General features: G+C 42.2%; 1 pseudogene and 1 gene segment (V, D, J or C); both read left to right on the top strand.

The window, feature by feature from the left end:
- The first annotated feature begins 242 nt into the window (after positions 1-242).
- Positions 243-5,119, top strand: LOC130456492 (immunoglobulin kappa variable 1D-13-like). The segment is given in 3 exon segments: positions 243-316; positions 575-1,213; positions 4,222-5,119. Coding segments are annotated over 2 exon segments (369 nt in total).
- A 7,960-nt stretch (positions 5,120-13,079) lies between these two features.
- On the top strand, positions 13,080-13,730 carry LOC130457456 (immunoglobulin kappa variable 1-39-like; annotated as a pseudogene).
- The last annotated feature ends 3,937 nt before the right edge of the window (positions 13,731-17,667 follow it).

Raw genomic sequence — 17,667 nt, 5'->3', positions numbered from 1 at the left:
TTCCATCTCAGGGTTCCAGAAGGAGGCTGCTGTCTCTTACTTAGATCAAAATTCTGGTCTCCAAAGAAGGGAGCATCAGTGGAACCTAACCTTAGCAGACATCACTCTCTGCTCCCACTCCTGCCCTCAAGCTCCAAACTGGCTTCCTCCAACACCCTTGATTTGCATGACTCTTGGTGAGGAAATGAGGCCAGCTGAGGAGGGCAGCTATAAAGGGGCAGCTGGGAGGGAGCTGCTGAGGAGCCAGAGCTCAGGCACAGGGAGATGATGGGGTCTCAGGCTCAGCTGTTCTGCCTCCTGCTTCTCTGGGTCCCAGGTGAGGAAGGAAGATCTGAGACTGCCTTGGGAAAGTGTTGGAGGAGTCCTATGAAGCCCTGCTTGTCTCCTGTCCCTCTGGGGAGAATTGGGTTGTGGGTGATTGTGAGGGTCGGAGGGGCCATCTGTGCCCTCATGGGTCAGGAGGCAGTCTGGGTTGGCATCTGAGGATCTCCCTCACCACATTATATCAGTGATTAGTCCTGGTACTTTGAAGACATGAATGTTCGTAACTTTTTCTTTGTCCTTCTGCTTGCAGGTTCCAGAGGGGCCGTTGGGGTGACCCAGAATCCATCCTCCCTGGCTGTGTCTCTAGGAGAGAGGGTCACCCTGTCCTGCAGGGCCAGTCAGAGCATTGGTAATGCCTTAGACTGGTACCAACATCCCCCAGGCCAGTCTCCCAGACCCCTCATTTACTTGGCTTCCAGCCTGCAGCCTGGGGTCCCTGCCCGGTTCAGTGGCAGTGGCTCTGGGACAGATTTCTCTCTTACCATCAGTGGTGTGGAACCAGAGGACGTCGCAGACTATTACTGCCTGCAGAGGAATAGTTATCCTCTCACAGTGGTTCAGCTCTGAACAAAAACCTGCCCAGGCAGCTGCTGAGGGAGCCCCCACTGTCCCAGGGGCTCTTCCTTCCCCCACAGCTGGGACAGCTTGTCTGGGCTGCCTCAGAGGGAGGCTTCTGGGTCTCACAGAAGGCTGCTGGGCCTGGGATGGGTGCTGAGCCTGGTCTCTTCCCATCCAACAATCATGGAGTGGCGCCTCCTCACTCATTGGATGTCACCCCAAAAGTGGGTTTGGCTCACTCACAGCTGACCAAGACTCCCCTTTCCAAGCCCTCAACAAGGACTGCTAAAGCCTAAGCATGATAACCTGAAGTGCAGGCGGAGATACCCAGGTAGGTAGGTGATGCAGTGGTTAGAGCCAGGCGTGAAGACATGAGTTCCCAACGAGACTCAGACACTTCCTGGCTCATATATGCTGGAAAACTCACCTAGCCTTTATCTTAATTCTCTCATCTCACAAAGTTGCGTCATAGCAGCACCTTCCTCCTAGAGTAGTTGGGAGGATCAAGAGAGATCTGAGGTAGAAAGTACTTAGCAGCCAGCCTGACCCTTAGTAAAGATTATAGAAATGAGAGCTATCTGTATTATTACTACTACTACTACTACTACTACCACTACTACTACTACTACCACTACTACTACTACTACCACCACCATCACCACTACTACTACTTCTTCTACTACTACTACTACTATTACTACTACTACTACCACTACTACTACCACTACTACTATTACTACTACTACTACTACTACTACCACTACTACTACTACTACCACCACCACCACCACTACTACTACTTCTTCTACTACTACTACTACTACTACTACTACCACTACTACTACTACTACCACCACCACCACCACTACTACTACTTCTTCTACTACTACTACTACTATTACTACTACTACCACTACTACTACTACTACTACCACTACCACCACCACCACCACTACTACTACTACTACTACTACTACTACTACTACTACTACTACTATTACTACTACTACCACTACTACTACCACTACTACTACTACTACCACCACCACCACCACTACTACTACTTCTTCTACTACTACTACTACTACTACTACCACTACTACTACTACTACCACCACCACCACCACTACTACTACTACTTCTTCTACTAGTACTACTACTATTACTACTACTACCACTACTACTACTACTACTACCACTACTACTACTACTACTACTACTACTACTACCACTACTACTACTACTACTACCACTACTACTACTACTACCACCACCACCACCACTACTACTCTACTTCTTCTACTACTACTACTACTATTACTACTACTACTACTACTATTACTACTACTACCACTACTACTACTACTACTACCACTACCACTACTACCACCACCACCACTACTACTACCACTACTACTACAACTACCACTACTACTACTACTACCAATACCACTACTACTACTACTACTACTACTACTACTACTACTACTACTACTACTACTACTACTTCTGCTACTACTACTACTACCACTACTACTACTACTACCACCACCACCACCACCACCACTACTACTACCACTACTACTACCACTACTACCACTACCACTACTACTACTACTACTACTACTACTACTACTACTACTACTACTACTACTACTACTACTACTACTTCTGCTACTACATCTAGTCCTGGGCCATCAGTAACATTTTTACACAGTTCTTCTTGTCAGGGAATCTGCTCTTGCTTCAGTATAAAGTTTGCCCCCTGTAGGTTCCACTCACCAGCTACCTTTCTGGAATTGCTACCTGGCAGAACAAGTCACAGTTCAGTCAGAGCTGGCTGATGGAGAGCCCAACCCAAGACAGATGAGACACAGAGTGAGATAATGTAGTGGAGCTTTACTGGAAAAACAGAAGGAGCAAAGGGGGATGGGAGGTGGATGGCCATAGAAATGGCAGTGGAGTGGGGATGGGGAGAGAAGGGAGAGTGAGGGAGAGCCTGAAATTGGTGGATGGCCAGGGGTCTCGCACTGGGTGAAGGAGGCAATCTCTCCTCTATTAGTCAAAGTTGAGTTACTTGGGTCCAGTTCATTTGATGACCCCAATGGGGTTGGCTTGGGGGATGCGGAGGGGGGAGGGGCTACTGGTTCCCAGGATGAGAGTCAGCCATGCAATATGAACAAAATTCTGGAGTTTTGCTAGATTTTACTATTGTGATAATTTCTGTTCCAGGTTTGGGCAGGTGCTAGAGGCAAGGGGCGGGGAGTACGGGGTGTGATTTTGTACCAGGGTCTATCATTCCCATCCTTTGGTTTATATAAAAAGAAAAAATGGGGCATGTGAGATGGGGGGGGAGGGTGGAATTTTGGAGAGGATCCATGAGTCCATGGGATGGGAGGGATTGTGGGTGAAGTTCAAGCTCATCAAAACTGCTTCCTGCTCAAACAGGGAGGTGTGCCATTGGGTCTCTCATGGTCCCATCTTCATCCCTCAGTCTGGGTTGAGGTTGGTGATTTCCAGAATGATCTCAATAAGAAAATATTATGGAGGAGTGACAGGGGTAGCAAGGAGGTAAAGGGGGAAAGAGAGAGAGAGAGAAAGAGAGAGAGAGAGAGAGAAAGAGAGAGAGAGAGAGAGAGAGAGAGAGAGAGAGAGAGAGAGAGAGAGAGAGAGAGAGAGAGAGAGAGAGAGAGAGAGAGAGAGAGCAGGAGGAGATGTAAAGGATCAGATGAAAGAGAAAGAGTGGTGTAATGTTTATAGGGAAAGATGGGTGGATATGAAGAACAGGGGATATGGAAGGTTTGTAGAAGGGAATGGAGGAGTTGAAGGGAGAGAGGGAATATGGCTGCTGGTGAGACAAAAGGAGAGAGATGCCCCCTTCCGAGAGGCTATTTTTTGACAAAATGGAGTGTCCCAGAAATGGGCCACTTATGATAGCCTGCGGGGATGTCTTCTCTATGGATTGATGCTGAAGATGCCCCAGAGCAGGTAAACATGGACCCTCCTGAGGGACAAGTCTTTCCCCAGACTTTGGTTGCCCAGCAGGGGTCCAACAAAGACCTTTTGTAGTTGAATAACTGTCCTGAGGTTCAGCTCCCTCTTTGCCCCCTGAAAAGATAGTTCTCTTATCTGACTGTGATATTCAAATAAGATAAATTTTAGTAACCAGTTCATATTGGAGAGGTATCAGGGAAGAGGGAAGAGGGATTTCCCTAGATAAGGCTTGAGTCTTTCTCAGTGTTGGAACTGAGGCCAGGCCTCATAGGTTGGTGGAGAGTTTCTCTTATTCCTGTCTACATTATAACTATGCTAGTTTTCTTAATTTCAAAATCTTAGCAGGAGATGGCAAGACCTTCAGAGCTGGTTGGGCCTGTCTCTTCGGGCTGAAGAAAGTCGAGGCACTTCTATCCAAAGACTGGAAAGCCCAAAAGCTCCTCCCACTTCCCAATACCAGAAAGGAAGTGCTCATCACAAGACCAACTGCCACTCCCAGTTACCCCTTCCCCCACCAACTGTCAGTCTTGTCAATGACTTCCCTCTCTAATATTCCCACTGTTGCTTGTTCCAACACAGTAGCAGAACTTGTTTTAGTTTCCTTTCCACATGGGTACAAGGGGGAAGGGGGGGAAGAGTACAGCTATGGCTCTGCACATTCAAATTTCAGGGGCCTCGATTGCCATTTTAATGAATAAAAGAGTCTAGTGGGTTGCAGGAAAAAGCAGGCTACTTTCTGGGTTTGCCGTGGGCTGGTGAAAAAGGCACAAGCCTCCATTCGGGGGGCTCTGCAGCCTGAAGAGGAACAGAAAACAAAAGGCTGCAGATGCAAGGATTGGCACAGAGATAAACACCCAGCATGGCTGAGGAAAAGGTCCAGTTAGAGGATTCCATCCTGTCGAGCCACCAGCGTGAATCTAAAATCACAATTCACAGTCCAAGTAAAGGAAAGAATTTTCTCAAACAAGTTAAATTTTATGACAGGCTTTAGAAATCTGGACTTCCTACCCTTTCATTTCCTAATGAATCCAGCAGCAAGGAATGAAGCCAGGGAGTCCCGGCAGAACAATCTGCTTCCCTTCTGGCAACAGCATTTAAAGGAACAGGACTGAGGAAAACATGAAATGGATGTTTTCATTGAAGTTTTCAGACTGAGACGGTGCAAGAAGAATTTTTTTTAACATAACATAAAGAATGAATGCACTTAGTTAGCAGGATCCCGAGTATATGTTTCATGTGTGTCTTATGTATTTTTTGTCTGTCTCTCTGATTTCTTAATTGAGGGATCACAAAATACTGACTTCTATACTTATAGAGGCCAAAAGTAAAATATATATTTCATAATTTTTCTTTTTCCTTGTCTCAGAAGGGCTCTCTGAGAGAAGAAAAAAGAGAAAAAGTTTGCAACACCCAAAGGGAGATTTCATCCCATAATTTGACTCTTCACTTGGATTTAACCTTAAAGATTGACATAAGTAACTTTAGAAAATTGCTAATGAGCCTGACTATGTGTGATGATGCCGTGTAATTTCATGGCATTAATTGTGTATCAGTTAAATGGAAAACATTAGCTAAACTTGATTCTGCACACAACCTGTAACTAGAGAATTGCTAGGACTGATAATGTGGAATAATTGCAGTGAATTTGAGAATTGTCTGAATGTAATTAATAGCTAGAGAAGGAACTTTTATTTTACAGAGGCAAAAATCTCTGCCGGCTACTTAGTAAGCATAAGATCTCTGAGTACAAAATTCAGTCAGGAAAAAGTCGGAGTGTATTGTGGAGAAGTTTCTCTCGGTTTACATTCTGGAACTGAAAATGAGATGTTTTAATTTTTAATGCATGCACTAGTGAAAATAGCAACAAGTGATTACATGATGGCACTGGGACATTAGGAGTCTAAATGGGGTGATCTGGAGAAGTGAATTAACACAGCTGTTAAGTATTTGGTATATTGCAAAAGATGGAAGATTTTAAATAATGTTTTTAAATTTAAATTTAAATTTTAATAATAATAATATATAATATAATAAATAAAAAAAATAAAAAAAATTTAAATTTAAATTTAAATAATAAATAACTTGATTGGGAAATATAAATTGATTATAAAATATGTGCTCTGAATAAGAAGGAATGCATGGTTTAGAGCTTACCGTGTATTCAAATATAATTTGTTAGAATGTAATAATGGGAGAACACTAAATATGTATGAATTTGTACCGTAAAGAAAATTGATTTTTTATGCAAATTGTGTATGTGTTTGATGCAATTGGCAAAGGAAATTAGACCAGTCCAGAAATCTATTAGGACTCAGTATTAGGTTATTAAATATTGGTAATTAAAGAAGTAGTGACCTCGCCTCTATTTATAGGGAGAGTAAAAGAGGAGAAGCCAGATGAGGTGAGAGAAATAGTAAGTGGAAAAAGGTATAAAGAATGCTAATTCAGACTATGAAAGAAATATTTATTCAGTTATGGTGAAATATCTTGAGGTTTATATAGAGGCAAGACTGGAGGTTTTATTCTGCTTTGAGCAGATATTTGAAAGGAAAATTGGAACATAATGGAAGATTGCTAAGGGACGTCAATCAAAGTCAATTTAAAAGCTGTGGAAAGGTTTTTAAAACATGCAAATTGTATAAGTATAGTAACTTAAAGTGCTAAAAAGGAATGGAAAGAAAGAGTTATTTTTTCCTCATTTCCCAGGCAATATACTTTTTCTGGGAATAAAGTCAAGCATTGAGATAAAAACTCCTGCAGCCTTAGAGCTTTTACAAAAGTAACTAAGCCCTTCTTCACACACAGGAGGGAGAACAAGGTGCTTACGATTCTTTGACATTGATATTTAGGGACTAATACAGCAACACAAATAAATAAATAGGACCACAAAGTTGATAATTTATAGGACAAAACTTAAAGATGAATATATACTTGAACCATATGCTTTAGAGGTTTTAGAGAGACATTTAAACAGGCAAAAGTTGCCAACAACGTTACATGAACATTAGAGATGTAGCTTAAGAGCCCCAACATGTTAGTTGACAGCTTGAATAAATTTAGATCTGATAACAAGATATACTGCAACCAAAGTTAAAGAGTTAACAGGATTTTGAAGAAAATGGTAAATAGGGGTAGAAGGAAATATGAAATGAACAACAGGTAAGTAGGATAGATGGAAACAATCCCTATGAAAAGATACAAGTTTATGTGTTGGAGTTAGTTAAGCTAAATGAGTCACGCAGTGATTTCTGGATAATGATCATTGGATTAATGGCTTTGATGCTAATGTGAAAAAATCAGAAAAGAAAGATTCCTAGCTAAGATGCTAAGGATGAATTTTATGGGAGAATCTCTCAACTGTTTCTTTTCATGCTAACTTGTGAGTTCTTCCTGGGAACGTTTCTGTGTGAATCATTTTTTCACTACATTTTGGAAAGTTCATCATACCAGCTCCCTAAAAGAAATTGTTAGTTAACCAGTTAGGTGAGAATTCAGAGAAAGAAAACTTGAAGGCTCCCTGTCCCTACTTCCCCTGCTCCCCCTCCCTTCTTCTCACAGTAGCACCCAGTTAAGAAAATAAACACCTGCTGAGGAGCGGAAACAGGTCTTCTGATCATGAATCAATTTCATTGGTTATTGGAAAAAAAAGATTCCATTATTGACTTCTGTGTGGGATAGATGTATTGTTGAAAGCAGAATTCCTGACTTGAAAACACTCCTGCTGAAGGGTTTTTTTAACATTCTCATCTCACACACACACACACACACACACACACACACACACACACACACATTGCTACAGTGAAGAGGCAGGCTATGATACTCTGAGTACACTCAAAGAGCACCAAAAAAACATTGTAATAAGTAGGATGGGGCTAACTTTAATAGACTTTAAGGTAGGATAGGATCGTTTTTAACACTGTCATACTGACACAAATATAAATAAAGTTTCCATGCAGCAAAGTTAATAAGATAAGCCGGCATTCATCAGAGATAAATATTTGAGACCTTGCTGGGTTCTGTGACACACAAGCAGCTTGTTTCAAACTATGAAAAGGACTGAAATTGGAATGTTATTGATGCATAGAAGGTTTTGTCCTTTCAGAAAAAAGGAACCACAGCTGCTATGCTTTGCTTTTAGTGGTATTTGGTGCTTCGCCTGTGCATGTGTTTCAACAATCAGGCTGTATAGTTCAAAGGAATTTGAAATGGAATTGGAATTGAAATTGAATTGAAATTGAAATCAAATTTTAAAAAACTGCATTTCTTCTCCATTTACATTTCAAAATGGTGGAGATAGTGGATTTAGAGGCTATGTCAGCTAGGACTTTAGACTACTGAGCTTCTGATTGGTCTACAATTGAAATGTCACAAGTATAGGTTAGCTACTTACAAAAGAAACTTAATCTAAATGGTAGGTTTTCGGTTAAGATCCCAAGTCCCAGAGACAAACCCAGCTTCTTCCTTCAATAGTCACCACCATCAGCCAAAAATGCCTTGAGCCAAGTCCAAGAAAAACAGTCACCATTGGTGTTTGCCTTCAAATATCTCCCGGTCACATTCCATATGAAATTTTCCTTTGATTGACAGCTAATCAATCTCCAGCTTCTTGTCTTGCCGTATGCCTTGTAATTTCTCTCCTCCACAACTCCTACTAAAATTGGCAATGAGGAGACCAAGATATCACTCTTTGTGGATGATATGATGGTCTACTTAAAGAATCCTAGAGAATCAACCAAAAAGCTAGTCAAAATAATCAACAACTTTAGCAAAGTTGCAGGATACAAAATAAACCCTCATAAGTCATCAGCATTTCTATATATCTCCAATCCATCACAGCAGCAAGAATTTGAAAGAGAAATTCCATTTAAAATCACCCTAGAAAATATAAAATACTTAGGAATCTATCTGCCGAGATAAACACAAGAACTCTATGAACACAACTACAAAACACTCTCCACACAATTAAAACTAGATCTAAACAATTGGAAAAACATTGATTGCTCATGGATAGAATGAGCTAACGTAATAAAAATGACAATCCTACCTATATTAATTTACTTATTTAGTACCATATGCATTGAACTACCAAAAAACTTCTTTACAGAATTAGAAAAAAAAAACATAACAAAGTTCATTTGGAAGAACAAAAGATCAAGGACATCCAGAGAAATAATGAAAAAAAAAGTACAAAGGAAGGGGGCCTTGCAGTCCCAGATCTCAAACTATACTATAAAGCAGTGGTTATCAAAACAATTTGGTACTAGCTAAGAGACAAAAAAGAGGATCAGTGGAATAGACTTGGGGTAAATGACTTCAGCAGGACAGTCTATGATAAACCCAAAGATCCCAGGTTTGGGGACCAAAACCCACTTTTTGATAAAAACTGCTGGGAAAATTGGAAGACAGTATGGGAGAGATTAGGTCTGGATCAACACCTCATACCCTACACCAAGATAAACTCAGAATGGGTGAATGACCTGGATATAAAGAAGGATACTATAAGCAAATTAGGCAAACACAGAATAGTATACTTGTCAGATCTTTGGGAAAGGAAAGACAAAAAGCAAGAGCTAGAACAAAATCCCAAAATGTAAAATCAATAATTTTGATTACATCAAATTAAAAAGGTTTTGTACAAACAAAACGAATGCATCCAAAATTAGAAGGGAAGCAACAAATTGGGAAACAATCTTCATTACAAAAACGTCTGACAAAGGTCTAATTACTCAAATTATAAAGAGCTAAACAAGTTGTACAAAAAATCAAGCCATTCTCCAATTGGTAAATGGGCAAGGGACATGAATAGGCAAGTTTCAGATGAAGAAATCAAAACTAATAATAAGCACATGAAAACGTGCTCTAAATCTCTTATAATCATAGAAATGCTAATCAAAACAACTCTGATGTATCACCTCACACCTAGCAGATTGGCTAACATGACAGCAAAGGAAAGTAATGAATGTTGGAGGAGATGTGGCAAAATAGGGACATTAATGTATTGCTGGTAGAGTTGTGAATTGACCCAACCATTCTGGAGGGCAATTTGGAACAATGCCCAAAGGCCGATAAAAGACTTTCTGCCCTTTGATCCAGCCATAGCACTGCTGGGTTTGTACCCCAAAGAGATAATAAGGAAAAAGACATGTACAAAAACATTCATAGTTGCGCTCCTTGTGGTGGCAAAAAATTGGAAAATGAGGGGATGCCCTTCAATTGGGGAATGGCTGAATAAATTGTGGTATATGTTGGTGATGGAATGCTATTGTGTTCAAAGGAATAATAAAGTGGAGGAATTCCATGGGGACTGGAAAAACCTCCAGGAATTGATGCAGAGCGAAAGGAGCAGAACCAGAAAAACATTATACACAGAAACTGATACACTGTGGTACAATTGAATGTAATAGACTTCTCCATTAGTGTCAATACAATGACCCTGAACAACTTGGAGGAACCTACAAGAAAAACCAGTATCCACATCCAGAGGAAACACTGTGGGAATAAAAACGCCAAAGAAAAACAACTGCTAGAATACATGGGTTGAAGACATATTGTTGGGGATGTAGACTCTAAATGAACATCCTAGTGTAAACAACAATAGGGAAATGGGTTCTGATCAAGGACACATGTAATAACCAACTAAATTGCCTGTGGGCTGCGGGAAGAGTGGGTGGAGGGGAAGGAAAGAAATAATGAGATTATTGTAACCAAGGAATAATGTTCCAAATTGACTAAATAAACTTATTCACAAGGAAAAAAATAAAATAAAATGGGCATATCTTCATACTCAACTTTAAGTAGGTTGTCCTAAAAAGCAGAAGCCTGAAGCCTGTTAGAGGAGGAGCTTGATGGAATAAAAACTGTTAGAAGCCTGTAGGCACTAAGTGGTGTTCTTTTAACCCTTTTGTGTTCTACTGCCCCATTCTTGAACTGCACCCCAAACAAGCCCATTATATACATACAGAAGCAGGAGAGGTAGCAAAGATTAATACAAAATGGTACCCTGATGCTCTAGTTAGTTCAAGGAACCAAAGCTCACACTGGGTCAAGGGAAAGAAGAAGGAAGGGCTGGTCACCATTTATTTATTTTATCCATCCTGGGGAAACAGAATATCAGACAAAGGAGAATCTACTTCCCAATGGACTGCATCAAGGTACAGCCAACAGAAAGAAGGCAGAACCAGCCATCACTTCTCTTGCTCCTCTTTTCTCTGCTAAGGAGATTCTGAACTGGGAAAGGTAGAACAGAAATGAATGAGATCAAACTGAAACAGTGAGCAGATGAGTAAATATAGAGTCCTCCATTAATAAGTTAAAGTGAACAGACCAGAAAACTGTTTTCCTGAACAAACTATTGCCTTGGTATAGGCTAACATAGAGAGTGGTCCAATGTGCTGACATTCTTGAGGAAGCATTTTCCTTTCCAAAGGGGAAAAGCCAGGGTCTGCTGGAAGGCTCAGTGTATGAACAGTCAGGCCTAGAGAAAGGAGGTCCTGGGTTCAAATTTCACTTCAGACAATTCCTAGCTGTGTGACCCTGGGCAAATTTCTCCACCCCCATTGCCTAGCCCTTACCACTCTTCTGCCTTGGAACCAATACAGAGTATTGATTCTAACATGGAAAATAAGGGTTCTAAAAATAAACAACAAAAGGTGGGAGGAAGGTCAATGGAAATGCTACTTTGTGATAAGAGGGCCAATGGATATGGTCTTTGGAAAAGCCTAAAAATGCTCTATCCAGAGCTGTGATCTGAAGCTATTAAAAACACTTTTAAGAATGCTAATTTAGAAGATAGAGAAGACAAACAACAAAGGTCGGTACCCCAAACCTCTGAGCATCTGGAGGAGCCTCTGTGGGGAGGACTCTTGACTAATGGACAACATTACAGCCCATGTGGGGAGATTTTCCTTTACCATATATCACATTCTGGATTGTGACTTATTTGTGACCCTTTGGAAAGGATTGTGGGGATTCCCTCTTTGGACCAGATTTCATACCTTAAAGTTCCCAAATTGTCTGCATAGAATCAACAAGGAGAAAAATCCGTTTTCCTCAGAGTATACAAGTTCACCCAAAACATGGTGCTTTAAAGTTCCCTTTTGATGAATAAATGAATCAATTTTTTTTACAAAATCCTTACCTTCTGTCTTAAAATTGATACCAGTTTAGATTGGGAGGCAAAGAATAGGAAGGGGTGGGCAATTGGGGTTAAGTGACATGCCCAGGGACATACAGCTAGTTTCTGAGATAAGAATTGATTTCAGGTCCTCTTGGTACCTGACCCAACGCTCTTTTCCCTAACCCATCAGCTGCCTCCAGTCTGAGGTGTCAATTCTGCTTCCATTCCTGTCTCAGATGCTGACTCTTGGGAGCCTGAATGTTAGCAATGGAACTTGGGATTGACTCTCACACAGAAAGTGGGCTTCAGTTACTGAGTTCCCACATCGCTTGGACAGACTAAATCATCTGGATCAATGAGACATTTTCCTGAGTGTATCTGGGTCTCTGTGGAGTCAGGAATGCCTCCATTACACAAGACTCAGAGGAGTAAGTGGAGTCACCAAAGGCACCCAAAGCTCAGCTTCTTATACTTTCCTTTCAAAGGAGAAAGAGGAGAAACAGAGACAAACTTCAATATGATCCAATATCTCCCCCTTGAGAATATCCATAAGCTGCAGTGAAGTCAAAAACTCCACCCCCTTCTCCAATGACTGGACAATTACAGCACTGCCAATACGAACATTGTGGAGGGGAAAGAGAAGCATGTATGGTGGGCTGGAGGTAGAGGGGCAAATGCTGGATGAACTCTACAGAAAGGATCAAAAAAAAACTTTGGATAAATGAGTGACTGAATGCCACGTTGAGATCTTCTTGGTTCAGAGGTTCCATTCTAGAGGGTTGCCAGGCTCATAAGGAAAAGGAAGGCTTTAACTATCTTGGATATTCCATCTCTGCATTGCAGAAGAAAGCTTCTGTTGATAAGGAAGATCAAAGATCTGATCTCCAAAGAGGGTAGCCTCAGTGAAACCTGCTCTTTGAGCAGAAAACTCCTCCCACTCCTCTCCTTGGTCTAGAAGATTGAGCCCACATCCTCCTGGTTTGCATGGCTCCTGCTGAGGAAATGAGCCAGCTCAGGAGGGCAGCTATAAAGGGGCAGCTGGGAGGGAGCTGCTGAGGAGCCAGAGCTCAGGCACAGGGAGATGATGGGGTCTCAGGCTCAGCTGTTCTGCCTCCTGCTTCTCTGCATCCCAGGTGAGGAAAGAAGATCAGAGACTGGCCTGGGAAAGTGTTGGAGGAGTCATGGGAAGCCCTGCTTGTCTCCTGTCCCTCTGGGGAGAATTGGATTGTGGGTGATTGTGAGGGATGGAGGGGCCATCTCTGCCCTCTTGGGTCAGGAGGCAGTCTGGGTTGGCACCTGAGGATTTATCTCATCACATTATATCAGTGATTCGTCCTGGTACTTTGGAAACATGAATGTTTGTAACTTTTTCTATGTCCTTCTGCTTGCAGATGCCAGAGGGGCCATTGGGGTGACCCAGTCTCCATCGTCCCTGGCTGTGTCTCTGGGAGAGACGGTCACCCTGTCCTGCAGGGCCAGTCAGAGCATTAGTAATTACATGAACTGGTACCAACATCCCCCAGGCCAGTCTCCCAGGCTCCTCATTTATGGGGCTTCCAACCTGCACTCTGGGGTCCCTGCCCGGTTCAGTGGCAGTGGCTCTGGGACAGATTTCTCTCTTACCATCAGTGCTGTGGAACCAGAGGACATCGGGGACTATTACTGTCAGCAGTCCTTTAGATCTCCTCTCACAGTGCTCCATCTCTGAACAAAAACCTGCTCAGGCAGCTGCTGAGGGAGCCCCCATTGTCCAAGGGGATCCTCCTTCCCCCACAGCTGGGGCAGCTTGTCTGGGCTGCCTCAGAGGGAGGCTTCTAGGTCTCATAGGAGGCTGCTGGGACTAGGATGGATGCTGACCTTGAAAGAGTGAAAGTAAGAAGGTCAGAGAGAGGAGGTAATTACTCCAGCCTGGTCTGAACCAGGCAGGGCTTCAGAGGCCCCAGCAAAGGGGTCACAAGGGAAATTAAACAAGAGTTTTAGCCACAAGGCCTCCTCCAAGACAAGGGGCTCCTCCAGAGACTTGTACCTCCAGAAAAGCCAGGAAAGGGAGTCAGCCTTTTTCACTCAGCCACCTGGAAGTTCTAAGAGAAAATCAAAGAGCCATCTGAGGTCCCCACCAGGTGCTCCTCCAGGTCAAGTTCCAAGGCAAAAGCACTGGTCACAGGAAGTTTTTGCCAATTTTAAAGCCCCTCCCTTTCATCACTTCCTGTGCCTTCCTTCCATATTATGTGGACCAATTACAGCTTTTAGCTTTTCTTAGGTCTGCCCTAAGGGAACACTCAGTTGACTCTGATTGGTCACTCACTATCTCACACATGGGTCATTGACATCCACATACTTAAAGATAAGTGGGGTATATAATACAAACCTGAAAAGCCTTGCAGTCCCAGATCTCAAACTATATTATAAAGCAGTGGTCATCAAAACAATTTGGTACTGGCTAAGAGACAGAAAGGAGGATCAGTGGAATAGACTTGGCGTAAATGACCTCAGCAAGACAGTCTATGACAAACCCAAAGATCCCAGCTTTTGGGACAAAAACCCACTGTTTGACAAAAACTGCTGGGGAAACTGAAAGACAGTGTGGGAAAGATTAGGTTTGGATCAACACCTCACACCCTACACCAAGATAAACTCAGAATGGGTGAATGATTTAAACAGAAAGAAGGAAACTATAAGTAAATTAGGTGAACTCAGAATACTATACATGTCAGACCTGTGGGAAGGAAAAGACTTTAAAACCAAGCAAGACATAGACAGAGTCACAAAATGTAAAATAAACAATTTTGATTACATCAAATTAAAAAGGTTTTGTACAAACAAAACCAATATAAGCAAAATGAGAAGGGAAGCAACAAATTGGGAAACAATCTTCATATCAAAAACTTCTGACAAAGGTTTAATTACTCAAATTTATAAGGAGCTAAATCAATTGTACAAAAAATCAAGCTATTCTCCAATTGGTAAATGGGCAAGGGACATGAACAGGCAGTTTTCCACCTAAGAAATCAAAACTATTAATAAGCACATGAAAAAGTGCTCTACATCTCTGATAATCAGAGAGATGCAAATCAAAACAACTCTGAGGTATCACCCCATACCTAGCAGATTGGCTAACATGACAGCAAAGGAAAGTAATAAATGCTGGAGGGGATGTGGCAAAGTAGGGACATTAATTCATTGCTGGTGGAGTTGTGAATTGATCCAACCATTCTGGAGGGCAATTTCGAACAATGCCCAAAAGGCGATAAAAGACTGTCTGCCCTTTGATCCAGCCATACACTGCTGGGCTTGTACCCCAAAGAGATAACAAGGAAAAAGACTTGTACAAGAATATTCATAGCTGCACTCTTTGTAGTGACCAAAAATTGGGGGGGACTTCCGGGTAATCATGGCTGCAATCTAGACACCACACGCTTCCTCTCCCCGGCACTGAACTAAACAGACTACATCAAATGAGCATAAAAATCACCTTTGGCGGAACAGGACTCCCCAGTATCCCACAGAGGTGAAGGTACGTGGTGCTTGAACATGTCCACACTATAATAAGAAGGAGGAAAAGCTTGCACAGAAAAGTGAACTGAGCCGCCCTTCCCCCACTCCACCTCCCCCACCAAACCAGAGTGAGCTACCTGAGCACTCACCTGGACAGTGAGTGAGTGGGGAACGTCTCTGTCTGGGGCGGGGGGGGCACTCCAGGGTCCTTGAGATATGGGGACTGCCAGGAAAAAACATCTCAGGGAGGTTTCACTGGAGAACCCGGAGCTGAGCACGGGGGTCAGTGGAGCTGTACTTGGGGCGGCTGCACTGAACATCTCCACGGAGCTAAACACCAGGGGCGGACCACGCGCTGATTATCTGGGCGGAGCTGAACACCTGGGCAGTGTGGCTGTGATCAGGGACCCAGCTCTCTAAGAAACCTCAGAGGCTGGGAAGAACTAGTCTGAAGCAACCTAAATTCACAGAAAAACCACTCATATAACCCAGACCCCAGACCAAAAAGGAAAGGGGAATAAAACCACCAAAGGGATGGCTCACATGGCCCAAAATCAAGCCTCCAGGAAGAAAGGGAAAAAAGTGACTATTGAAAACTTTTATGCTGGAAGTACCCAAGGAAAAGAGGAGAATGAGGAGGAAACTCAAAAAAAATCAGAACATGCCTTCCAAAATGGAAACTATCAACAAGCACTGGAAGATCTCAAACTGGAACTTATCCAAAAGATAGAAACCTAGAAAGAAAAATGGGAGAAAGAGATCAGCAGTCTGACAGATAAGACTGCTCAATTGGAAAAAGAGCTCGAAGCATCCAATAGAAGGGCAGACAAAGCTGAAAAGCAAAACCAGTCCCTAATGACCAGAATCAAGCAACTCGAGGAAAGTGAGATAATAAAACAGCAAGAATCAATAAAGCAAACCCAAAAAATTAATGAATTGGAAGAAAACATAAAATATCTCACTGAGAAGGTCACTGACCTGGAAAACAGAGGGAGAAGAGAAAACCTCCCAGAAAAACCAGAGATAAACAATAAACTCGATATTATTCTACAGGAGATTATAAAAGAAAATTGCCCCCACGTTCTGGAGCAAGGGGGCAAAATAGAAATAGGAAGGATTCATAGATCACCTTCTATACTAAATCCCCAAAAGACAACCCCTAGGAATGTAATTGCCAAATTCAAGAGCTTCCAAGAAAAGGAGAAAATTCTACAAGAAGCCAAGAAGAGGAGCTTCAGATATAAGGGGGCTCCCATAAGGATCACACAGGACTTAGCGGCTAACACACTAAGAGACCACAAAGCATGGAACACGATATTTAGAAAGGCAAGAGAGCTGGGTCTCCAACCAAGAATCAACTACCCAGCAAAACTGACTATATATTTCCAGGGGAAAGTATGGGCACTCAACAAAATAGAAGATTTCCAAGCATTTGCTAAGAAAAGACCAGAACTTAGTGGAAAATTTGATATCCAAGCACAGAAAGCAAGAGAAACATGAAAAGGTAAATATGAAAGAATGGGAAAAGGAGATAAATCTTATCTTTTTCTTTAAGTCAAACTCTCTTCTATAAGGACTACATTTACATCAAATTATATATATTAATATGTGGGGAAAATGTTTTGTGTAACTCTCATAAATTGTAGCATCATAATAGTAGTTAGAAGAAACATGCATAGGGAAAGATTGGGGCATTAAGTAGATTTGGGGAAAGTGGGGACAAAGAAAGGAAAAGGGAGGGGGGAACCGTCGATAATACTAAGATTTACTTCAAGAAATAGGGGGGGAACTTAACAGAATAATCTTTCCCATATAAAGATACATATGGGAAGGGGAGGGGAAGAACTCTCATATGAGAAGGAGAGGAAGAGAGCGTGAAGTGGAATTACTCAAACCTTACTCTCAGTGAAATCAAATCTGAGAGGGAAGAGCATCTAGATCCAGTGGGATCCTGAATTCTATCTTATCCATTAGGGCAAGAAAGGAAAATTAAGGAGGGGGAAGGGGGAGGGAGTACAAAAAGGGAGGGAAGGAGAGGGGGGAGGGGAAGGGAGCATAAAAAGGGAGGGGCTAGAAAGGGAAGCATCTCAAGGGAGGGGACTAGGGGGACTGACCTAAAGGAAATCACTGGTTCAAAAGGAAATAGCTAAAGAAGAAAGGTCAGAACTAGGGGAAGA

The sequence above is a fragment of the Monodelphis domestica genome, chromosome 1 (genome assembly GCF_027887165.1).
Source record: "Monodelphis domestica isolate mMonDom1 chromosome 1, mMonDom1.pri, whole genome shotgun sequence".
Classification (NCBI taxonomy): domain Eukaryota; kingdom Metazoa; phylum Chordata; class Mammalia; order Didelphimorphia; family Didelphidae; genus Monodelphis; species Monodelphis domestica.
This window is presented reverse-complemented; position numbering and strand designations above follow the sequence as displayed.